The 26,048-nt window shown below is 35.5% G+C and overlaps 2 protein-coding genes across 3 annotated transcripts in view; one reads left to right on the top strand and one right to left on the bottom strand.

Annotated features, from left to right (window-relative positions):
* LOC144972669 (protein transport protein Sec31A-like) overlaps window positions 1–26,048 on the top strand; it is a 54,194-nt gene that overhangs the window by 17,989 nt on the left and 10,157 nt on the right. For both annotated transcript variants that reach the window (XM_078914159.1, XM_078914158.1), the window contains exons 7-23: window positions 2,578–2,720; window positions 3,725–3,836; window positions 4,974–5,126; window positions 5,635–5,766; window positions 6,032–6,256; window positions 6,691–6,765; window positions 7,225–7,320; window positions 9,159–9,221; window positions 12,209–12,317; window positions 12,665–12,840; window positions 13,459–13,585; window positions 14,300–14,448; window positions 19,607–19,777; window positions 20,060–20,417; window positions 20,916–21,081; window positions 22,352–22,562; window positions 23,917–24,039. In XM_078914159.1, coding sequence (XP_078770285.1) covers window positions 2,578–2,720; window positions 3,725–3,836; window positions 4,974–5,126; window positions 5,635–5,766; window positions 6,032–6,256; window positions 6,691–6,765; window positions 7,225–7,320; window positions 9,159–9,221; window positions 12,209–12,317; window positions 12,665–12,840; window positions 13,459–13,585; window positions 14,300–14,448; window positions 19,607–19,777; window positions 20,060–20,417; window positions 20,916–21,081; window positions 22,352–22,562; window positions 23,917–24,039 — 2,589 coding nt within the window. The remainder of the gene's footprint in view (window positions 1–2,577; window positions 2,721–3,724; window positions 3,837–4,973; window positions 5,127–5,634; window positions 5,767–6,031; window positions 6,257–6,690; window positions 6,766–7,224; window positions 7,321–9,158; window positions 9,222–12,208; window positions 12,318–12,664; window positions 12,841–13,458; window positions 13,586–14,299; window positions 14,449–19,606; window positions 19,778–20,059; window positions 20,418–20,915; window positions 21,082–22,351; window positions 22,563–23,916; window positions 24,040–26,048) is intronic.
* Window positions 15,102–18,441, bottom strand: LOC144972670 (uncharacterized). Its single transcript, XM_078914160.1, has 2 exons — window positions 18,318–18,441; window positions 15,102–17,112 (listed from the first exon to the last, which is right to left on the bottom strand). Exon 2 carries the CDS (start codon window positions 17,104–17,106, stop codon window positions 15,220–15,222), a length of 1,887 nt encoding a protein of 628 aa, XP_078770286.1. The 5' UTR covers window positions 17,107–17,112; window positions 18,318–18,441; the 3' UTR covers window positions 15,102–15,219.

The raw sequence follows: 26,048 nt of genomic DNA, 5'->3' as shown, positions 1-26,048 counted from the left end.
ATGTGATCTCTGATCTCTGGAGCTGCCTGACATTTCCTGCAGGCAACACTGTTCCCAAGTTTCTGCACATATTTGATGAAGTTCTGCCATGTCCTTTTATGAGGCAATTTGAGGAAATTCAGTATTTCCTAGCATTTTAGAATGAGGCATTCTTTTTGTGGGGTATTTTATGATGTAGTGATGATAATCTTCCGTGGAATTCCAGGATTTTGGGATTTTCTCAGAAATTTTCCGCTGATTTTGCCGTGTCAAACATTTTCCTCAGGTAAAAGCTCAGGTCTATTGGTGAAACCGTGAAAAAAATCACCTGTACTCAGTTGCTTGAATTTTGGTGACATTTCCATTTTTATGGCGTCAGCCAAAACAAATTGGCACCAGATATAAAAAGTGAGACAAGGCAATTGATGGTCGAAAAGGAAGGGGGGTGGGGGAGGGGGTAAATGAGTCTAGATTTTATTTGTAAGTAGGTCAAGAGTGGCAGTACAGTTATAGGTCCGTTTAAAAAGAAAATTATTATAACTTGCTCCTAATTAGGAAAAAAAGCTCCATCAATTAAACTGCTCTCTCTCTCTCTCTCTCTCTCTCTCTCTCTCTCTCTCTCTCTCTCTCTCTCTCTCTCTCTCTCTCTCTCTTTCTCTCTCTCTTTTTATCTCTCTTTCTCTCTCTCTCTCTCTTTTTTTCTTTCTTTCTCTCTCTCTCTCTCTTTTTCTTTCTCTCTCTCTCTCTCTTTTTCTTTCTCTCTCTCTCTCTCTCTCTCTCTCTCTCTCTCTCTCTCTCTCTCTCTCTCTCTCTCTCTCTCTCTCTCTCTCTCTCTCTCTCTCTCTCTCTCCCCTCACTTTCTTTTTCAATCTCCCTGTTTTCACTCTTTCTTTGCCCCTCTCTCTCTTTCTGTCTTTCCCTTATCCATATATCTCTCTCAGCCATTCTTCTATCAATCTTCATGTTAACTTTATAAACGCCATCTGGTTATAGAGAGATGATATTTATCTGTTACAACTCTACCTCGTACCCCAATTCCGAATTGGGTTACAAATGAAGAATCACGCCGTGACTGTCAGTTCACGTTCGACTGTCAAGAAGGCTGGACGTGTCTTGTTTTGTCTATTTAATGCAAACTATTGTGTTAATTTTTCCTTATCCTTATTGGATTTTTAATCTGTTATTAGACCTGTGACATACCAATTCCCATTGGAGCATATTATTAACACTGTGAAAGTGGTGCTTAATGATTTAAACTTTTGAGGGAAAATGTTTCTAATAAACAATGGAGCCAGATAAAGTTGAAGAGTTGAATAGGGAACTTTCTACCCCCGCGGGGGAGAAAACTTAAACAGTTCCCATAACATCTCCCGAGGGAGTGTTAATTCATACAAAGGTATATTATTAACACTGTGAAAGTGGTGCTTAATGATTTAAACTTTTGAGGGAAAATGTTTAAAAAAAAAAAATTAAAAAACAAAAAATTCTAATAAACAATGGAGCCAGATAAAGTTGAAGAGTTGAATAGGGAACTTTCTACCCCCGCGGGGGAGAAAACTAAAACAGTTCCCATAAAATCTCCCGAGGGAGTGTTAATTAAACTCATTAGACTATAATATAATAGTGTTATAGATTATACTTGTATGTATGTGTCCCATCCCGTTCCATTTGTTCCGTATGTCTGTTCTGACGCGTTAAAGCCTGACAGTCACGGCGTGATTCTTCATTTGTTCCCCATTCGGAATTGGACTTGTCAGAGTTTCAATTAAACATCACAGGTGAGTTCGTTTAATTTTCGAATTATACTGGGTGCTCAACTTAGTTTACACTTTTTTACCTTTGCTTTTACAGTGAATGGTTTACAGTTTTAATTTATTAACGATACTTGAGTAACCACTGGGCTACAGCAACAAAGATAAAACAATTTTTAAAAATTCTTTTAGGCCTTTAGACCAAAAGAAGGTATTTAAAAAAAAAATTGTTTTAAGGAAAGGACAATTCATTAAAAATTGACTTATAGTACTATTATGAATAGATGTACACTAGAAGTAGTAATATAATATGAAACTATGATATTTTATGTTATGATTTTGTTTGAGTTTGACCAGTTTTTATATTTTCCTACTTTTTGACAAATTGCCATACTTAAATTAACTTCATTCTTTTGAATTATGGTTATTTTTAGTAATGTATTGAAATGTTACCAGCAGAAATAATATCTGTAGTGTCTGCATTTTTGTTTTCACCGGAATAGAGTGTATTAAAAAAAATAATGTGATTGAAAAGTGTTATTGATATGACATGTCAAGTATGAGAAAAGTTATTTCCTAAAAGGGAGGAAAGACAAAGCATACTTTTTTATTTTTCAATGCTAAAACAGGTTAAATATACATTTTAAATAGATTATGAAGACTCATTCCATCTTTGTGTCATTTATGTCCCTTTTTTAATGAGCTGTGGCATTCAGTATATCTATGCGCAAATTTATAAATATGTTTTCGTTTAACAATATCAAAATTTCAAACATAATTTTTCATGTTTCAAATGCGGAATATGAAAGCTTTGTCATAATTTGTTCTTGTTGTTTTAAAATTATAGATAAAGGCAAAGCTAGTAGCTTGGCATCCAGAAGTAGCCACACAGCTGTGCCTGTCCTCAGAGGATGATCACACCCCTGTCATCCAGCTATGGGATCTCAGATATGCCACATCACCCCTCAAAGTCCTGGAGAGCCATCAAAAGTAAGATTGCGTGTTGGAGATAGAACTTAATTTTTGTTTATTAAAAAAACCCAGCAGATCTGCTGGTTACCAGACATTTTTATTCTATTGACTATAGTATAGTATAGCAACATCAGAATATTGCAAAAGCTTTGGATTGCCACAACATATGTTTTTGTAAAATATAAATTTGCGATGAACTTAGAATTTGATTTCATTTTGTCTTTAGCTACAATAATTCTACATTGTCTATGTACGGGGTGCAAGTAATCAGATAATGATCTGAAAAAATTTGTAACAAAAGTGCCAGACAAAACAGAAAGGAGAAAAAAAATCCCCAAAAATTAGCCTGTCTCGATTTTTTGGGGGATTATTTTTCCTTTGTATTTTTCTTTCTGCTTTGTCTGGCTCTGTTTTATACACATTTTTTCATATCTTTATCTTACACCAGTGCCTGCTCCCTAATTTGTCATATGGGGATTAGCATTGACATAATTGTCCAGTGATTAATGGTTCTTACTGAGCAATCAACTCAAATCACATGGTTTGTAGTAACGTGGTTGGTGTGAGGATCTTCACATCTATGACCTGGCCACGTCGATCTTCTATTTTGTCAGAATGAGCCAGCCATACATTGATGTTAAGTCATAATAATCAAAGTAATAAAATTTGCGTTTCTTCACCTATGTTTAATGCTTTTCTTTAATATTAGGCTTTGAATTCAGTTTTGTCTGATTCACTTCAACATAATGATGATAGAGATCCTGTGATTATGTCTGGGTGGAGCTCGAGGTACTTGTGGATTACTCTTAGAATCTAATTCTATTCCTTTTCCAAGTAGCTCCCTATATCTTGCTTTAATTTGATACTTTATGTTCAGATCTACAATCTTCCTTTCTACTGGTGGTAAAATGACCTCAAAGCGTCATAAGATCTGTTAAACTTCTACAAAGGAAAATGTTGGAAAAGAGCATGTCACTAATAGACTTCACCTATGTTTTTTTCTACATTCTTATAATTTTAAGGGGCATCCTGTCCATGGCTTGGTGTCAGCGAGACCCAGACTTGCTGTTGAGCTGTGGCAAAGACAGTCGCATCTTGTGCTGGAACCCCAACTCAAATGCCCCTAATGGAGAGGTGAGCATAATACCACTTGTACCAATACATTCAAAATCTACAATTTTCTTCTCTCCAAATCTAGCTACTTGGAAAATTGCTGTTTTCATGGAAAGATAAAAAAGTAGTTACTCTTTCTTGCTTGGCATCAAGCTTGAATAACTATAAAACCCTCTAAATATGTCTTCTGGCATCAAAGTTTAATTTTCAACAAATTTTATTGAATTTAAGTTACTTGTGTAGCTCTATTCAAATTTCGTAGTTCTGCTGTATTTTTGTAGAAGTAGCCAGGATCTACATGGCAGACGTGTATGACCTTTATCATGCATGATTTTAATGGATATACCATTGGATAAGAAGGTTGAAAGTTTGAAATTTCATACCCTTTGGTTACATTTAATTGTATGGTTTGCCCTTAGAGCAAAAGACAAAAATTAAATAAATAGATAAATAAAAATTGTAAAATCTCAAAATATCTAAATAATTTATGAAAACTTCCTCAAATCTTTTTTTAAAGAAGTGCTGAATGTAACTGGACCCCTGTTATTATTCAGCGTAAGAACGAGGAAAATTTGTGCTCAACCCGATACAAATACTAACTTGAGACATATAGCTCTGTACCAGAGATTTTTATTTTTTTTTGTACTATTTTTTTTTGTTTTTTTTGGGGGGGGGGGGGGGGGGGGGGGGGGGACAAACGTCTTATTTTCCCATAAGTGTTGAGTGTTTCTTACAAAATTAATAGGACTATTCTGGGAGTGTTCAAATGTTATTTATTGATTGATTCCATTGGATTTCATTACAAAGACTTTCAATTACTAAACTCATATCAGTTTAATGATTCAAGAGTAATACAAAAATAATTCTAAGGATTTATATTCCTATTTCTTGAATGTAATAGAAAGACCAATCGGAATCTTTAAATTAAGAAGGAAAAGAAGAAAAGAAAGTTTTAATCTTTTGTATTCTTTCAGCTTCAGAAAAATATTAAATTCTGATTTTAAAAAATGTTTTTGGGCTTTTAATTCAAATCTTATTTCACTGGCATTCTACTTTCATATCCCTGCTGATTGAAACAATGGCTTCATATCCTGATCTGAATTGGCAATATTTACCTTTCGGCTTCAACAAAAATGATAGTGTGTATGTTTATTTCAGGTGGTTTATGACCTGTCCACCAACAACCAGTGGTGTTTTGACGTTCAGTGGTGTCCCAGAAACCCATCAGTCATCTCCAGTGCTTCCTTTGATGGTCATATTACTCTTTATTCTCTCATGGGTGGTGGTCACCCAATACAACCCAGCAACAAGGTGAGTAATGATGATAGATGCAGCAGTTTTTATCAATTTATTGGAGGTACAGCTGTCATTGGAATGAAGTTCTTGGAGTGGAATTTCTGTTCTATTTGATCATATTAAGAATTAATGCAAAGACCCATCATTATATATCTTTGCGGAGACTTCTCCTTCTCAAATAACATATTAACCGTACAATACTGGTTAATTTTCCTTATTGCAACAATTTGTTATTTCATTTAAGTCACTTTTTCTGCACTTGAGGAGGTAAAAGAACATTGAGGGCACAAACTCTTCATTATTTTTAAGATTGGTCAATGTTTTTGTTACTGTTAGAATTAAAATCAGTTTTAAACGTACGTTGATTCCTTGGCGTTAAGTTCCTTTATAATGCTTAGAGCACTATTAAGCTCCTTTGCACATAGCAAATCATTTCAAATCATTACTGTCTTTGGTGATGACATTTTTCTAAATAAAGACATTACCCGCCTTAAACCATTTAATTATGACTTCACAATTTCAGGTAGCAGAGTCATTTGGAGGAGCTCAAATGAGTGGAGGACCTGCAGTCCATGTTCCACAGGAACAGGAGAAAGTTTTACCTCTGCAGAAGCCTCCTAAATGGATACGGAAACCTGTTGGGGCAACTTTTGCTGTAAGTGCCTACAACTTAACATAGGTTAATATTAAATTTCTTTCATAATGACTTTAACAAATTTAGTTTTCACTGTTTGGTTGATGCTCTTTAGTAGATGCTGAATAATAATAAAGCAGTTGTCTTATAACTTATACTCTATTATTGAGTTTCTGTTTTATTTTTTGGATTAAATTTTTTTTTTAATTATTTTTTTGACAAAGTTTGGAATAAAAAATATTGGATTTATTCTCAAATTTTCATGACATATTTCACACCAATTCAGTTTGGAGGAAAGTTGGTGACTTTTGGTCTGGAGAAACCTACAAATCCCCAGCAACCTGTTGCCAGAACTGTCACAATCAGCCAGGTTGTGACTGAAACAGAATTGGTGGTCAGATCCAGTCATTTGGAACAAGCTCTGGGAAATAGACAGTTTCCAGAATTTTGTGCCATGAAAGCTGCCAACTGTTCAGATCCCATGCAAGAGAGCATTTGGAATTTTATGAGGGTAGGCAACAATGGTTATGTAATATTTGAATACAACTTAGATAAAAAGTTGATCGCAAACCATTTTTTCTTTTTTTTTAAAAATTTCCAACTGTTTAAGAGTTCAGCTTTTCAAAATAATTACTTGTGTAAAATACTGGTTATTCATTTCATGGAACTTCAGTTTTGGAATCTAAATTTATGGAAAGTAATAATTGTTTAACAAATTTATTGTTTTGTTAAGTTACCATCTCCTGCTTCAATATATGTAATGATTAAAATTTCATAAAGTCAGGAAGTTTTCAAAAGTATTTAAAATTAACTACTGTATGAACAAAGAAAAGATTCTGGTTTTGTTCTAGATGAATTTACTAGAAGACTCTATGATTTTTCTTTTTCTTTCTAAAGATGTGTAAGTGTACAATCATGTGTATTATTATGCATGTTTACTTTCAGGTAAACTTTGAAAAGGAACCCAGGACACAATTTCTGCAACTGCTTGGTTATGATCAGAATGAGTTGGCAAGAAAGGTGATCATTGTTTATTTTTGTGTGATTTCTGGTGGTGGGAAATTGCTTTGTGGCTTGTTCTTTCTTTTATTTTTTTCATATTAGATATTTAGTCACATTACGTGTATTTTAATCTTTGTCTAGCTAAATGTTCAGAATTTTTATAAATATCCGTCTCTTCACATTATTTTGTTGTTCTGTTTTATTTAATTTTTAAAAAAGACTATAGATTGTAAAGTTCTCAGATGTGTGTTAAGAGTTTGCTTTGAAAACTTTCTTGCTCTTATGATCTTTTTAAAAAAATGACTTACTGAAGTGTTGTTTATGTTTTCTTTTCTTTTTATTTTTTTTCTTGTTTATATTGGCTGACGGGGGTGGGGAAAGTCTTTTTAATTTTAAATGCAAAAGAAAAGGCATTGATGGGTTTTGATTATGAAATGTCAATTTATGTGTTGGTTCTTATCATACTTTGGTTTATAGGTGGTGGAGCACACAGGTACCGAGGTGTCAGCCTCATGCAGCAGAGGGGTGGATGCACAAGAGTTGGCACAGAAAATGTCATTGCTTAATACAGGGGTAAGGGCTGTGTTTATCATCAGGTTTGATATTGTGGCATTGACATTTAGGACTAAGCAGTTCAAGTGCACAAATGCATACTTGCCCACTTTTACGGATCACCCATAATTGTTACGGAAATTTGATGACAATTGCAGACTAATAAAGTGGAAGAAATATTACAGATTTTGATTTTATAGAAATTTGGTTGCAGCGTTGGAGATAAAAATTTTTTTCTTAAATTACCACAGTTTTCAGGAGGGGAAAAATTCCATTAAATATAAAGGCTACTGGTCAGTTACATGCCCATGATAGTGAAGTCGATTCCTAACTTGTAATGGTGGCCATCAACAACAAAGTTTATTTTATGTATAAAAGATTGTATGTAACATTTTTTTGTTTGGTTTAGTATTTTTGAAATTTTACCATTTATTACTGATGAATTTTGTGATGGTTACTGATTTTGAAATTTTCAAGCAGGCAGGTATGCAAATGGTTGTACAGTATTTTGTTTGATGTCAAGATACAATGGTGTTGGGCATGTTTTTTTTTCTCTGGTTGACTATAATCGCTTACATCTGTTTCTGGTCTTTTGCCCTTTGGTAAGTTTAGACACCCACTTGACTTAGGGTATGGTCAGTGACCAAATGGTTGACTACGATGGCTAAAGTTTTAAATTAACTAAGGTGTGCAGAAGTCCTTTGCTTAAGATGGTCACGGGTATTGTAGGAGTGAGGCAACATATAGGAATGCTTAACATTAGCTTTTGGGTCTTGTATGAAGTGGAAATTAGGTTCCTCAAGGCCTACAAAGTAAATGAATAAAATGATATGCATAGCTGCCAATCCTACCGGAAATTGCGGGAGACTCCCGCATTTTTAGTTCGTCTCCCGCGCTCCCGCCGGTCACACCGATCTCCCGAATTATCGTGCAGTATGCAAATAGCTTTGTAAAAACTACTTAAATCATTTTTTAAAACTTTTAAACTCAATTGTTGGTCATTCTAAAACTGTTTCAAGTCATAGTGTATCTTGATATCAAGTATGTTTAGTTTATGAGTTTATGCCAGAGACATTCATGGATGGAGATTGCTTGTCTTTTTTTCTTTTGAAATGTAGATTTATACATTTATGTATCTCCCTGATTTTTCTGAATCTCCCTGATTTTCTGACCAAAACTCCCTCTTAATAAGCTTGGTGGGTTGGCAGCTATTGATATGAAGTATAGTGAGCGTATTGAACTTGTGTGAAGAAGTGCAATATAGATGAGCATATTTGTAGTTTCATTTTTGCTAGCCTTTGATTTGATTAAGCGGTGAAGGTGTTTCATCCTTTTAAAAATATTTTTCTCAAACCAGCTTTGATCCAAAATTTTACAAATTGGACAAAAGGTTTGCTGATCAATATTATATAAGAAAGCTTTCATTTTCTTTTCATAGAATACTCAGTTCATTGGGGTCTATACTTTTGTCCTTGTTTGCATATATTGTGCCTCCAATCTTTTGTGTGTGTGTGTATGTGTGTGTTTGTTGTTTGAAATTATGGTTTCCAACCATTATATTATGACCAAAAATACTCTTTAAGTAAAATAGAAAATAAAATGTTATAATGTAAAAGAGGAATTTTTGTTCTTAATGTTTTACATTTACCAGTGCAAGTAGAGCTATAATGATTGAAAAGGTTGAGAGTGGCTCTGATATTTTAGGCTTTTTTTTTGGGTTAAATTTGTTACAAAACGTATAAAACTCAGGCTCCTCTTGATTTAAAAATGGAATGTTATGATTTGAATAAGTTTTTATCTGATTGTCTTTGTATAAATGTAAACTTTTAAGATTGTTGATTTACTTTATATCCATTCAGAATATAATGAAAGCAGAAAGACTGGCTGCAAGTGGCCAAGCTTCGCCTAATGTAGGTTCTAAGGTATGTCTGGTTATGACTTTTTTCCCTTATTCCTCTCTTTCTTTCTTTCTTTCTTTCTTTCTTCCATCCATTCTTCCATTCTTTCTTTCTTTTCTCTGTTTATTATAACCCGATGATATATCTTGCAGGCCTGAAATCAGACAATCCATTATTCTCGACTTCAGAGGACATAATATTAGACAAGAATAAATTTAAAGAAATTAGCTCCAGTATGAAAAAAAATAAGCCTAAATAAAAATTTAGAATTATGTGAAACGTAAAACCGTGGATTACGTTATGTACCGATGTGTGTGTGTGTGTGTGTGTGTGTCTCTCTCTCTCTCTCTCTCTCTCTCTCTCTCTCTCTCTCTCTCTCTCTCTCTCTCTCTCTCTCTCTCTCTCTCTCTCTCTCTCTCTCTCTCTCTCTCTCTGTGTGTGTGTGTGGCAATCAAGGGGGTTCCACCATTTCGCATCAAAGGGGTTCTACCGTTTCGCGATGGTCATATGTTACCTCTCACTTCACCACACTCGCAGTTGTCCCAATACACAATCACGGTGTGCTTTATCTTCTTGTCTTCACACACCAGTTTAACACAATTTGCTATAAGTCTTTGAAATTTCTCCGACACACATTTGTTGACTTCATTATTCCTTTGTAAATTATGATTATTCGTCTGAACATTGCCGGCAAGATTTTTTTGGCAAAATTTTTTATGTAAAAGGGAATATTTAATTCGGAACCCAAACGAATGTCTTTGGTTGAGTTTTGTTTTGCTGCCGTCTGAATTCCTTTACGTTGTCAGCAAGAAAAAAGATCAATGAACCGCTTTCTCCTTAAGACAAAGAAGAAATACAAAAACTTAACTATTCTGCAACATGCCCAAAACATTTGTAGATCGCGAAAGCGACCTTGGGAAACCTTTCGCACATTCCTCGAGGTAGATTCCTTTTATATTATTTTAATCGTGGATCTTTTGTCAGATGTCATTTGTTAAATATATTTATTCAATTTGTCAAATTGTAGTAGCGTTTGTAGAACAAATCTTAAATCTTGATTGGTAAAAGTTTAAAATTTCCTAATATGACCATTATTTTGGTTCTCTGCCACCATTGTCAATGAAGTATGTTGAAAGGTAGTGCAGATCAGTCATCCTTGGTTTATTTATTTATTTATTTATTTTTTCATTTTATTTCTTTGTGGTTGCTAGAGATCAGAGAGTTTTCTTTTCTATTCGTGTTCTAGTTATAGTTTGGTCCTAATAAAGGTTATAAGGTTGTTTTTTTTCCTATTAGTATTAGGGTTAGTTAAAGATACTTACTAGTAGTACTAGGTTTTATTACTGTCTATACTGCAAAGCCAGATCTGAATTACAGTACAAAGAAGGGATTCGCGTGTCTCCAAATTCCAAAAGGAATGTAATTAAGGGAAATCAGTCCTTTAAAAGAGCGAAAGGAATTCAGAAAGTTTAAATTCTTTTTATGTTTTCAAGCAAGAGAACAGTCTAATCTGGGCAATTTTCTCTGTAATGAAATTAATATAGCTAATCTCATATTCTACGTTTGTTCCCCAATATTTTGACAGGGAATATCTACCCCTTCCCCATAACCCACCAAGAGTAAAGACTGGAGATTTTATTTTCTTCTTTTCATGCTTCAATTAAACAAAGAGTAAGTGTCTCAATACTGAGGCAATGCTCATTTTGCTTAATTGTGCCTTCTTTGTTGGCTTCAATCTCTTACTGTAAGTTTTGATTACTAAAAAAGCAGAAGTAAGAGAACTGTCCCCTCCCTTTATGCTCAGACAGGTTACTTGATTTGTGAGTACTAACAATATTTTTTTAAAAGCATATTAGATTGATACATCTAACAGAATGTTCGACATGTCATACTATTATCAATTTCTTGCTGAATTCTCCGATGGTTAAAATACATTTTCAGACAATTTTGGGAAAGACGGTTTACAGGCCTGATCTTGCCGTTACTGCTCTCCTGTAAATGGTTAGGCCTGCATTTATAATGAGATGGAGAAATTATTTGTAAAAAAAAAATAAAACCACATTTAAAATGGATACCATTTTCTATATTTGATGAATTGTTTGATTAAGATGCATAAACTTTTGCTGTTGATTTCTATCAAGTTTTGTCTCCACATTTCCTTAAACTACACAACAAATAAAAACCAGTGACATATATTTCTTATATTTATCTGTTGATCGAATTCTGAGATAAATGACACATAGGCTCATGGCATCCTGAAATTATATTTTTTCTCTTTTTTTTCCTTTCAATTTTTGGATTGAATTTTCACATCATTTTAGAAGAGTATGCATCTAGACCATCAATTTATCAGACCTCTAACCATTACGAAAAATTCATAGAATTACAACATTTTGGCTCCACTTTCAGAACTTCATGAGCATCTCTAAGTCATTAAAACTTATAGAAAACAAAAGTTGATGCCAGACTACATATTTGTAATGATTTTGAGTGTTATTTAATCCTTGTGATGGTAAATTTTTGGTTTTTAAAGTTAACTATATAGCGACTACAATTTTAGTCTCCTAAATATTACGAATTTTTAATTTTACAAGTAGGAAGGTCTGGCTTTCACATTTCCCTAAAACCTTCCATTAAAAAAATATTTTTGATGCCTTTTCCTATTTATATCAGTTGACCAGTTAGCTCCATTGGTATAGCACTCATGTCTCAAGCAAAAGGGGCCTTGATCGATCCTGGGAATGGTTGGGATTTTTTTTTTTTTTGTGACCTTGTGATCAGTGATTGGTAGCTGGGTCTGCTGGATCTGATTGAAAGTACTTATCAATAGACTAGCATCCTATCCAAAGAGCAGTAGGCAATTATTATTGTTCATTTAACCCTGTGGTAATGGATAAACCTCTGCTCCATGGGCCTATGCTGAGAAAGACTAATACTGCTATGTTTCAAACTGTTTTGAATGGGATAATGATTAGCTTTTGGATAATCAGTATCTTACATATGTTTTCCAGACACCAGTGGACAGTATAGATGATCTGTCTGATGGCTCTGCTGCTTTTGACGACATTGCCCAGAAACAGTCTGGCACAGAGACTCCTCTTGTTATCCCCAAAGACAATGGTTGGTAAAAATATATATTACATTATAGCCCCAGCTGGGACCTAACTCTTCATTAAGAATCATTTTTAGCAAATGATGTTTGAAAATTTCCTTTTAAAAAAAAATAAATTATTTTAAGTTTTATTTCTGAATAACATTTTAACTTAATTATCTTGCTGCATTGCATGTTTTTGTTTTTTTAAAATTGTTTTTATTTATTATTTTTAAAAATTATTATTATTGAGAGAGAGAGAGAGAGAGAGAGAGAGAGAGAGAGAGAGAGAGAGAGAGAGAGAGAGAGAGAGAGAGAGAGAGAGAGAGAGAGAGTATTGCCCAGACAATATAATTGGTCCCTATTCCTTATCCAGTTGATGGTCTGATGGCCCAGGCATTGCTGACGGGTAACTTTGAGGCAGCTGTAGAAATGTGTATATGTGAGGACAAGATGGCTGAGGCTATACTGCTAGCCATTGCAGGGGGGCCTGAGCTACTTATCCGGACTCAGAAGAAATACTTCCAAAAGAACAAGTCTACTCTGGGAAGGGTGAGTACCTTTTCAGAGATGCTTCTCAATACTCCCTCTCAGTTCTCATAAGATTGCTAAGTGATTTATTCGACTGAGGCTTTTATATATATATATATATATATATATATATAGATATATATTTCTTTCTGTTATTTTATATATAGGCTGATTGAAACCGTAAAAATAAGTAATAAAAGACCACAAACCAATACCCTTTAATGGATAATTAATAGTTGTCAACCTCAACACAACCCCCACAAGCATTTTTCAATAAAATGTTTACGTTATTGCATTTCTAGATTAAGAGTTAATATGGTCGTTAATTAATGTGACATTTGATGATAATAAAGTACAAATAACATAGATTTTGAATATAATTTGAGATGCTCATTCTATACGATTGTATATCATCATATTCTCTCCAGTAACAACACCTCATACATGGAAATCTGTTGTCAAGCAGAATGCTTACTTACATTTTATCACATATTATATGCACATGTTAACATTAGCTTTTTACCCTGCAAGCACACATTATTGCTACCATTTATCACACTGCGGAAGTTGTCATGATTTTCTGAATTACATCTCTTATTGTTTCATTTTTTCCTATGTCTTCTTTTTTTTGTTAACCAGCTTATCTCCAGTGTAGTGACCCATGACTGGGGCCACATAGTGGAGTCATGTGACCTTGACAACTGGAAGGAGGCTCTGGCAGTTATTTTAACCTATGCCTTGCCTGAGGAGTTTGCATCTCTTTGTGGTGAGTTTTTATATATATCATTTGTATAAATGGGAATTACTTACAATTTGGTTTTGTGTAGAAGTGAATTTTTCAATGTAATTAGCCTCAAATTTTTATGGGTTTTTAATTCACATCAATTTTAATTATATGAGTGACATATAATCAACTTTATCGTCTCCTTCAAAAACAGTCAGTCCACTGCCATGATAAAATGTATGACGGACCAATGTCTAAAATAGACTGGAATACTTTGCTTTGTTGACCCCAAACTGCTGGAAATTTGTTATTCAACAGCCAATAATAGATTTAAGATTGGGAGAGGGGTGTGTTTGTGTGTGTGTGTGTGTGTGGGGGGGGGGGGGGGGGGGTGCTGTTTAGGGTCAAGAAATAATCGAAATTATTTTTTTTTTCTCTCTTGGAAATAGAGCTTTAGTGTGGAAAAAGTTTTGTTTTGTTTCATACTGTTGTATAAAGAAAAAGAAGAATGTAAAGAAAAGAAAGTGACTTTTTCACTAAGAGCAAATTAAGAACTTTGATGCTTCAACAGTGATGGTGCCTCATGATATGTCCTATCCAGTGTTACTTAGCTATGACCCCCCCCCCCCCCCCTCCCGCAAATAATTTTTAAAACAACAGCGCATGACAAGAGATTATCTATTACAGTTAGGATTATTCTTTTAGGTTAAGTACATGTAATTGAATTGAATTTTGCCATATTATCTCTCCATAAAGACACTTTGGCTCAGAGATTGGAAACTGAGAGACAAGGAGAGTTGTCCTTATATGCCAGTCTATGTTACATCTGCTCTGGCAATGTAGATAAGTTTGTGGATAACTGGGTAAACAACTCAGATGGAAGCAGCACTCCATTATCCTTGCAGGTAGTTATACCTTTCAATGTATTTTGATGAACTATTAAGGGGGTACTGTCACAATAAGGACAATTTTATTAAGTTTTATCAAAAATGATCTTTTCAATGCTTTTTCTGCAGTATTATGTGTGTCCAAGCATATTTCTAAAGACTTTTTGGAATAATTTCCACTATCGGTGTGTATGAGGTGGCATTTTAGGGGTACCCCGCCCCGAAAACTTCAGATTTTGGGAACAACTTTTCTCAAAAAGTGTCTATTCAATTTCACTGAAACTTGCTATGTAGGTGTCTTTAATACTGCTCTACATTATGTCAGAGGGATTTTTCTATTCTTATCCTAGTAAAGATTTTATAGCATCCGGAAGTCTTCAATCCGTAAAACTGTGAAAATTTTTCCTTTTTCGCAGTTTTTACCCTCTTTGGACCCCCATATCTAAAATATAATGCTTATATTGCCAAAAGCCTCTGACATAATGTAGCCACACTATAAACACACAAGTGTGTGAAAGGAAAAAGAAATTGAATAGACAGTTTTTGAGAAATCTTGTTCCCTGCTATCCCACCCCTAAGAAAATGACATTTTGAGAAAATGGGAAAAAAACGAACCTTCTCGTAGATTATACAAAATATAGTGTCATGAACCCCTAAACTGTGTGTGTTTTAAACCCAAGAATCATTCTCCTGTGGAAAAAAGATACAATTAGTTATGAATTTATAAAAATGGTACTTATCCGTTTGAGGTAATCCATCCAATGTCACGTGTCGTCTGGGACTCCGCAATCAGAAGCCGCCTGCAGCATACTGCTCACCGCCTTCCAGTTGATGTAAACGTTCTTCCTCCCTTGTCTGTGCTAACCTCCTCATCTCCCTTTTCCTTTTAAAGACAAATTCACCTGCTCTGTCTGCATTCTTTATCCTAACATTGTCCCTTTTAGTCCCATGCTCCACAAAATGTCGTCCCACACTAAGTCCTATTGCCGAAATGAAATCCTGCGATGCCTTTGCTCCCTTGTTGAATTCTCCTACTCCAATCCCACATGAAATTTCCAAACGCTGTCTCCCTACAAACACATGTTTTGGACACCTAGACCAAATCAAAGCATGGATGCTTTCATTTACATTCTGAGTCATTCCAAATAAACATCTCCCCAACAAATCATCATCAGTCAATCTAACATAAACGTCATGGATGTGTTCTGCTACAGTCGGTAGAATAAATGTGGTCATATGTCTGTCGTGGTCAGGTGCTGGCAGACCATTAGCCTTGGCTTTCATGTAGAAGCACCAAGAATCAATTCCTTCTGGGCAGTACTCATGGCGTGGCTGTTTATTGGTTGAGGTGCAGTGATAAAAAGAAGCCCAAATTGCGCGTCGCATGTCGTCCACAGTACTGTTTGATCTAATGGCCCGCGTGTAATATTTCTGAAGTCTGGCGATCTTTGCCTTTGTCAATTTTCCTTTTCCATTCCCTCCTAACGTTACCTTTACCTTCTTCTTGTTGTCCACAGTCTTCCGCAATGCTGTTCCTAGTCTCTTCGCTACATGATTTACACACTCCCTCTTCTCAATTGTCATCCCCTCATACGGTCCCGAATTGTTTAGCTGCTTGATGGTGTTGCTGTCCCCGTCACTAATCATTGTTCTATATCTAAGTCCATTCCGCTCTACAGATCTACTCCACATATTCACAGCCGCTACCTGTTCCATACTACCTGATGATCCTTCATGGTTCCTATCACACTCCTCCTTATGGCCACTCAAGAATTCTGCATACCTATCACTATCCCCCTTCAGCTTGTCTCCTACTGTCACACACTTATGGCAATACTTAGAAAGAACCTCATGGTCCACTACAAGTCCTGTTCTGTTCTCTATCACACATCCTATCCCTAACATTGATTTATGTCCCCTCGTGTGCCAACTACCATCATACGAAACATCAACATCAACAATTGGTTGCCCTGCCTGCTCAGGATACGCTCGACGAACAACATCAACAGCTTCAGAACGGAGACGAGACGAATAGCTGGCGAACTGGCGGTGGATGGCCTTCTGGTGGCGAAGAAAGGTCTTATGATGTAGTACAGGCATATCCATCATGCCGCAAAATGAGGCTAAGCCAGCCTGTCCACTTCCATTAGCCAAGGATGAAGCGACTCCACGACGATTAACTTCAAAATATTTATCTTTTTTACGAGATGTATAAAAGGACGATATAACTTTTGAACATGATTTACAAGACAAATGTAGAAGAATGGCAAGACCAACAGAAGAATCACGTGAAACCTCCAACGTAGACTGGAAACAAAAAGGGCAGAGAAGACAATCAACAAGATCCTGGAATACAATCAGCTGCACGATGGTCGAACATTCCAATGAAGACGAAGATGAAGGCTCAGACGTAGAGGCAAAGAAATCCAACTTACGAGCTGATGATGAAGAAGCAGAAGCTGAAGCTGTTGGTTGCGGCGAAGAAAAAGATGATGGAAATAAAGGTGAAGTCGCTGCGTGGGGCGAAGATGTCACAGAAGATGTGGATGCTGGCTCTGGTTCATTAAAAAATTTCTGCTTCTTCGCATCCCTTGCCTTCTTCAAAACATCTTTCCGTGACTTCCTTTTCATGCTGCTAATGGAAGCATTGAAGGTGGAAACCTTGGCTCTAGGCATGACAATCTGTGAAAATAAATAAATATAAATATACCATAATAAATAATTTAAAAAAAAAAAAAAAAAAAAAAAAAAAAAAATATATATATATATATATATATATATATATATATATATATATATATATATATATATATATATATATATATAAAATAAATAAATCGGGGGTTAGCTTAGCTCAGCGTTACGGTCTTTGCTTCGTACCGGAAAGGTACCGAGTTCGATCACCAGCCTCTGTGCTGTGTGGACTTGAGCAAGCCATCTCGCCCTAGCTCAATTTGCAGCGCAGCACTGCGGTTGACGCCTTGGTTATTCCAATCTACCCTTGGAATAGACCCTGGAGAATAATTTCCACTATGGGATGAATAAAGGGGTTTTAAAAAAACAATTTTATTATAACATTTTTATTGCACCCCCTACTGCTAAGCAGTGTTGGAATCAGCCCAAAGTTTTGCCTTAAAAGCACAAAAGATACCCACACATAAGAATTCTGGCTACCAATCATAGTTAAGCACAGATCTGGTATTGCTTTGGATCAAAGTAAAAAAAACATTAAAGAAATTAAAAGAGCAGGCAGAAAGGCCGCTTTCTGGGCAAAATGAATTCCTACCACAATAAGGTAACTAAAAGTCACAGTGGGCTGACCACCTGCTTGGCTAATGCCTTGGTCTAGAGTAATTTCACTTTAAAGTGGCCCTACACTGAAAGGTGAAAAGGCAGAAACTATAGATCAGAAAGAAAGAAACGCCTTTAGGTCAAGAGACGAGAACCATACCTCAGAGCATTGGAGCACCCCCCCCCCCCACACACACACACACACAGACTCTTGTAGAATGATGGTTATAAAAAAAAAATAAGCACAATCTAGATAATCTCTAAGTTCTAACTCACTGACGTCAATGGTAATCCAAGTCTAAGTTAGCTTTCGACGTCTATCTGTCTGTCTAAGATCTACTATAGATCGGCGTTTAGTTATCTCCTTATTTAAGCTCAATGATCTTCACTAGTCTAATGTAAATCAAAGAAAACAGTATGGTTCTTAATAATCGTATTAAAAATAAAATAAAAACAAAAATTAGCCTTTAGAATTATTTACGAGCAGCATTCTCTTTTACTATCGTCAATGTTTACATTTTAGAATGGAATGCACACTTTGAGACTGTAACCGGTCAATCTGATTTCACTAGTAATAAATAAATAGACATACTTACTGGCTAAAGCGGTATCCAGGCGTCGAAATGATTATCTACCAATTTTTGGTTCTTTGGAAAATGATGATAAAACTTTGCAAATAAGTAAATGGAGTGAAGTTTGTCATGAAACGACCAAAAATCAGTTCGAATCGAAGCGTAAGTAAACGTAGTCGAATGCTCCGGAAATGTACCCGTTGTTATGTCACGTGACTGAAAACCGGGTTACGATTGGTCTTGGAATGTGAGCTAAAATTTTCCATGACGGTAATTACTAAAAATAACTCCTAGACGTCTCTTCAGCCAATCAAAGAAAGGAAAATAGGCTTGGAATTTCTCGATTTCCCCGCCGACCTGTGACACATACGCGAAAGAATGTGAAAGAACGGAAATGCCCTTTCCCTGACATTTCTGCTAATACCAAATAAGCCGGGGTTCAGTGCGGGTTACTAAGGACTATCGAACGTTGATTCTGACGAAAATGATGGAAAAACTTTGCGTTTAGACGATAGTTGCGTCACAAAAAAATTATTTAAAGCACTTTTTTGTAAAAATTTAGCCTTTTGAATGTTTTCAGTGTGTTAAAGAAAGGTTGAATTACCTGAAAGTGCCCTAATCTCATTTTCGATAATTTTAGTGGAATTCATAGTAAAACCGTCCTCTCGACCAGCGCGTACCCCCTTAACTTCAGAATATGATTGCCAAAGTGTATGTCAATAATGAATCTACCTTCGCTGTTTCATCTTTCTCTTCTTATCTTGTAGTAATTTTCACTTAGTTATGTGTCCTTAATTTGGAGAGAGACTATAAGAGGGCAGCGTGGCTCAGTGGTATGGTCTTTGTTTTGTACCCAAAAACCTTGAGTTTGATCGCCTGCCGCTGCTTTGTGTGGCTTTGAGCAAGTCACCTCGCCCAAGCTCAATTTGCGACGCTGCACTGTGGCTGACGACTGGGTTATTCCAGTCTTCCCTTGGAATAGACCCTAGAGACAAAATTCTCCTATGGGATGAATAAAGTTCAGAGTTGACAGATTGTTTTACCAATGTCTTTGTAAGAGTAATGACCAATCACTTTCAACTGATGTCTTCCAAGTTTTTCGGGTGTCGAAATATCTGGTGACAATATACACCTGAGTGTAGGGTGTCGAATTACGCTCCTTAACAAATATTAGTAGTAAGCATTATAAGGTTTTACAATTGATGAACTGGTCAGTTCCAAAATCCTGCTATTGGCACACATGGATGAGGGAAAAATAGGTTATAATTGTATTTGGTATTGCAATATATGGATATCACCTTTTAACTTTTCAGGATCTTGTTGAGAAAGTGATGGTCCTCCGCAAAGCTGTAGAGACCTCCAGAGGATCAACACCAGACATTTCCACAGGTTCCCTTGCAGACAAGTTGAACCAATATGCAGGACTGCTAGCTGCACAGGGAAATCTCTCCACTGCTCTCTCCTACTTGGGAAATACTTCTGATGTAAGAGCCTAGCTATTACATTAAAATTCTTTTTTCAATATTTCATTATGTCTGTCACTCATACAGATGAAGAAGGCAATCAAAAGATATTGATGAGCTTAATTAGAACAAATTATTTTTTTCACAAATCTCATCCATTTAATCATCTTGGTTTGCTGATGTTGAAAAAAGAGAAACAATTTATTCTTTTAAGAAAATTTTCTTATTGATTTGATTTGACACATTTCATTGTGAATAGATTTACTCATAAAAAAATAATTGTCATCTCTACATTACCTCTAGATGAAATTGGCCATTTTACAAGACAGAGTTAACAAAGCTCTTGGAGTTAATTCCCCCTTGGCTGGTAATCCATCGCCTTTCCAAATCATCAACATTTTACCGGATGGAGCACGTCCACAAACACAACCTCAACAACCACAACAGAGACAACCATTCAGGAGTGTGGGCAGTAGTATTAGTGGTGGTGGTGCTGGAGGTTCCTTTACTGGTGGTTACCAGACCCAGGCGTCCGGTATCAACTTTAACACATCAACGACATCCACTAGCAACTACTACAATCCAAACCAGTACGGTTATTCCCCTGGACCAACTCCAACTACTCATTCAGGCTCTGCATTGAATACCAGTGCCCATCGGGGTTAGTTGCCTCCTTCCAAACTAACTCTTTTTTCTTTTTTTAAATTTAAGTAACCTTAATGAGAAGACTGAATTTCTTTTAAAGAAAATGGAACCCTGACTGTTGATTAAACTGCTTTATTTCCATTTATAAATCTGCAGTTAGCCTAAATCAAGTTGAGTCTTCGATCTCAAATGGTTGACAGAAAAAGAAAAATTAAATTAAAATTCCTTGTGTCTAGTTCCCATCATTATACTCTAAAGGCCAGTGACTTACCAGTGTACCATCAATTTACTTAGCTGCCTGTTCATTAGTTCAGTCCCATTCTATAACAAATTTTCACTGCTTTAAGTCTCATAATGTCATATTTCTTTTATGATGTCAGAGACTTGATGTATCTGTTATAATGCCTCAAACTGCTTAGCAAGGGTATTCCACCACATTTCACGATTTGAAAATTTTTACCACTTATACACTCTGTAAATATAACATTTTCCTTTTTAAAATTTTTATACACAGGTTTGTCTCACAAATACCCTCAGTACCCTGGTCAAGACAGCAATCCTTATCCAGTGAATCAGCCACAGTCATACTATCAGCCATCAGGCATCAACCAGCCTCAGGTGCCATCGATGACTCCACAACCAGGAATCTACACCCCAACTAGTCAGCCCAATGTGTACACGTAAGTAATTGTGATGATGGAAAAAAGATAAAAATAATGCTTGTGTGTCATCCGGCCCATGAATCAGAAGTTTGTTTTTGGCTTTGGAATGGAGATGGACAGCAATTTTTGCTCTGAATAAGTTGCTTTAGATTTTCCATTCAGTGTAAAATTGCTTCTTTTAATAATGAGCAATTTTGTGAAAAGTATGCAAATATGAGAAAATTTACAATGATATAAGAATTTTAAAAAAAAACAAACTAAATGGCATCATCTATTTGAAAAGTTTGGTTTTCTTGCAATATATTACTTTTAAGAGGTTAAGAATGGTGCATTTTGAAAAGCAGGATATATCATGAATTATAAAATTAATTGCATTAATGCCAACTTGCGGGTGGGCTTTCTAACTTCATCCATCTCTTAAGCTATGGCATATATTGGTGAAGTATCCATTGCTTTTTGTTTCTTGAGGGAAAAAAAAGACTTTTTTTCCCTTTATTCTAGGTCAAAATATGAAAAAAATGAAGACGCATGCAGTTGGCAAGTATGATGCCATTCTGTAGCAAAATATTTTCCTCAAGGCCAAATAGATCCAGATACCCAATAATTGTTGGGTTAGCAAAAATATTATTAGTAGCATGATAATAATATCTAATTTAAATTGTCATTAATAGCTTTTGACGGATTGTTGATTATTACATGTCGCTGATCTAAATCTTGCGTTCACTAGGGTGGAATTCCTCCCATGGCAGTTGAAGTTTTCATCCGTTACCCGTTGTATGCTTCATTATTGTTTCACAGCCATGCCATATCTTCTATTCCCCCTTATATCATTTGTCCTTTACATTAGACTTTGTGTCCTTCTGTAATGAGATCATTCAGCTTTGTCTGGGCCCTCTCTGAAATATTTTGTAGAGAGGGAAACACGGATTTATCTTTTCATGAGACATGCTTTTTTGCTTGTAAATCATTTCTTAATAATGCATCATGTGATTATTAGATTTTGAATTTTAATGTATTTAAAAAAATAGGTTTGCTCTTTTGGCAGAGATCTTGTAGCAGTTTGAGAACCGTAAGTGATTTTAGACTAGCTTGCTTCGAGGATATATTGATCTTGGATTTATTTGTGATCTCTACTGAACTCTTCCCCATTGTCTGATCCTTTTTACTTAGGATTTGCTTATGTTTGTCTTAATTGGACATCACAGAAGAAAACAACATAATACAATCAGCAAAAACTATTTGATAGGTGAAATAAAAACTAAACTGTTGAAAATTTCCATCCCTCTAGGCCAGTAAGCAGTTATCAGACACCCACACAACTTCAGCCCACGCCTAACCTGTACAACCCATCGGGTGTCCTCCCCACCAATACCCCAGCTGTTAGCCCTCTGGATGCTTCCAGCACAATGCATTCATATCAGGACAAACCTGCTGAGAGTGCTTGGAATGACCCACCTATTGTGAAAGAAAAACCGAAACCCAAGCCAGAGGCTAATGTGGTGAGTAAATGAGAATTCGCAAAATTAAAAGTCACTTGCAATTTTGTTTAGGTTAATTTTTAAGAAGAAATGAGGGTTTAAGTTAAATCCTTTTGTTCATTATTTTTTAAATGTATGTATTGAATTTTTTAAAACTTGTATGCTGTCTGAAGAATCATAGTGGAGTGCATCCTGATGTCTTTTCTTTTTTTCTTCCTTTGAAATATAATTTAGGTTATTGTTTTCATTAAATGTATTAATTAATTACAATTTCAGCGCAAATTGACAGATTGAAATATAGTCCAAGCTGGTTTATTGGGACAGCTCAGTTCCTGACTAATCATTCCAATTAAGCGGCATCCCAATTAAGTGGCAGCCATGAAACTGAAAATTGTAAAAGATTTTCTTTTCTCTTTTTTTTCTTCTCTCTCTCTCGTGTCTTCTTCATTTCTTTCTTCTTTTTTTTTTTTTCACATTTTAAGCCATAAAGCCATAGTATCCAGGGAGACTTATTTGGCATCTATTTTGGGTTACTCAGTGGACATTTGACTGCTAATCTGATCCATAAACGTTGTCAGAGGAGTTTTTTCTTGGACAAATCATCGTAACAGCTTCACCATTCCATGCTTTTCTGATGAAGTCATTGGTCGGGTGTCCTCTTTATCACTACTTTCATGCTCTCCAATTTTGTGGGGTTTTTTTTTAAATCTGTGAATGTTCAATTAACTCTCATTGGTGAAGGCACCAGAGCACTGTAGTTTGTTGTCATAATCCACTTGCAAACCTAGCATCATGGCCATTGACCCATGACCATAAACGTGGCGGTGGTAGTCGACGACACTGCCAAGGGATACAGGTAAATTCTATTGTTCACATGTCTGTGATGACCATGACAGTTTGACCACACACCTGAGTGGCTGTTGCAATAGACACTAACATAGGATACAGGTAAATTCTATTATTCACACCTTTCTGATGAGCAATGATACCACCCACCTGGTTAGACTAATTTGAATTTTATGAACCATCGTTTTGAATTAGAAGACAGCGAAAAAGCTCTTTTATGGGGACGTTCACTGTCATGTCAAATTTTGTCCCATTAAGCTGTGATCCATCCCAATTAAGCGGCTGAGTATTGGAAAGTGCATGACTTTTTATTTAGAAAAAATTCATTTCCCAAGGAATCTTCCCAATAAAGCGAATGTCCCAATTAAGTGGTGTCCCCAATACCAGCTTGGAATGTACAATTCTTTTAGCCTGCCATCAAATTAAAATTAACAGATATATATCAGGCATAATTAATTTACTGAAGTGATGTCATTCACTTCTGAATTTTAAAAAAATGGAACTGAAAATATCTGCCTTATATCCACAGTATAATGGATTGCCGTCTAATGTGCTGACGCCCCAACAACCTGCTGGGCCAGATCACGGGCCACCTGGAGCCCCTTCATATCCAGGCCTTTACAATCCAGCAGAACATCAACCAGCCCCTCAGGTATGAGAGTGAACAAAATAACGGAAGAAAAGCATTGTTTATCGATATGAATTTTTGTAAAACCCTTGAATTACACCCCTGTTTTATTTATTTAAATATCTCTAACATGCTTTATTAAAAGAATTTATATTAACAGCATAATATGAGGTGCTCAATACTGGATTTTTAAACAGAGATTAGTAATTATGTGGAAAAAAATATATGCAATTTATATTTGAATTTGTTTTACTCAGCAGACTGATGCATAAAAGAAATAATCACCAAGCAGTCATTAAATTAATATCATGACTGTCATTAAATTGTTTGAAAAATAATAGTTACATCCTTTTCAGTGCTTGAAACAGTAGTTTCCTGATATATTTTAATTTTTTTTTCACTGCCTTGAAATTAATAACAGAATCACCAATAACTTTATTTTTTTTTTCTTACTTTGGGCTGATTGATTTAGAGTATTTTTATAAGACAACTCAACCATTTGATCAAAAGTTTTATTGAATAGAAATATTCATAATATAGTCTGATTCTCTCTCTCTTAGATAGCTGATCCTTCGATGGGACATGCTTCTTGATCTTTCTGTGGGACACACTCAATCCCCCTGCCAGTCTGCCGGCCAGCTCTCTATGTCTTGTTCCCTTCTTTTTGCAATTCTTCTTCCTCTTCCTTTCCTCCTCAATGTTTTAATGGCATTTTGATATTTTCGCATCATTGTGTCAGAATTGATGTTGGTGCATTGTTTCCCCTTATTGAGGATCCTCTTAAAATTTTTCTTTGGCACTCCATTGTCTGATTTGCCAACTAAATAGTAACACAAGTAAAAAGTAGTAGTCAAATTTGTTAAAGAGTGTAAGATTTCCAGTTAAATCCATGAAAGACTTGGGATGATTAAGATAATAATATATATATAATATAATAATAATGATAAATTTGGCTGCGCCGTCTCTATGGACGCTTGCTGTGAATGTGTGCGTCACTTCAAGTTTGTCAGTCTGTTTCTTCTATTATCCAGTTAGTAATCTGCTTCCACAAATCTCTGTCTAGTGCCAGTGTTCTTAGCTTTAGAATGTCATCATGCATGTTAAGGCGCTGGGGCAGTTGGATGTTTCCTTGTGTTGTTGAAATCAGTTCTTTGGTTGTTGTTTCTAAATGTATGTGAAATTTTTTGAGATCTTGATTCAATGTTGTTGGAAGTGAAGTTGGTGTACGCCCTCTGTATTTGGCTCCTTGTTTGAAGTAAATGTTCCATTGAGGTTTGTGCTGGAATATTTTCATCTCGCCGGAGCATGTGTCCGAACAGTTTCCATCTTTGTTTCTTTATATGCGTACTGACTGGTTGTACTCTGCATCTGTCATATACATCCTCATTACTGATCTTGTCTGGCCAATGTACCCCAATAACTCGTCTCAATTGTTTGCGATGAAGAGAGTCCAGGGTGTTCAAATTCTTTTTTGTAAGACCCCACGTACCACAGTTGTACATAAGGATTGGCAGCACTAGCGCTTCGTAAAGGCTTATTCTTTTATTTTCATTAATGATGTTTGTCCTGTTCCAAACGTTGTGTAGTTCTATGAATGTAGTTTGAGCTAGGATTTTTCTTTTTGATGTCTTCATTCTCATTAATCAAGTTTCAGAGTTTTCTTACACTTTTCCATTCCGCCTGTTTCTTGCTAACCACTGTAATTTCTGTTTTGGATTCGTTGACCTTTGAGTCCAAATGATCAAGATACAACTAAAAAATGTTAAAACTTTAGGACTTGATGAAATCGTTTAAAAGGAAACTACAGTCTAAGATTTGGTTTCAAAATATGCGGGTTCGTTAGATTCAATTTATTCAGTACTGAGTTACTAATATTTTCATATCGATAACAATTATATATCTACTTTCTAAAATTTGTATTGTTGCATATTTTTCATAATTAAGCAAAAGTTCTTCAGCTTTGTGTGTATTCCTCTGCTGTTTTAAAGCACCATTTTATATTAGATAGTCATTTTATGTAGTTAGATAAGTTG

Source organism: Berghia stephanieae, chromosome 5 (genome assembly GCF_034508935.2).
Source record: "Berghia stephanieae isolate SIO BIC M18660-M18661 chromosome 5, UCSD_Bste_1.3, whole genome shotgun sequence".
Classification (NCBI taxonomy): Eukaryota; Metazoa; Mollusca; class Gastropoda; order Nudibranchia; family Aeolidiidae; genus Berghia; species Berghia stephanieae.
This window is presented reverse-complemented; position numbering and strand designations above follow the sequence as displayed.

Excerpts from the sequence above, each read along its gene's own strand:
- LOC144972670 (XM_078914160.1), bottom strand. The coding sequence starts at position 17,106 with ATGCCTAGAGCCAAGGTTTCCACCTTCAATGCTTCCATTAGCAGCATG.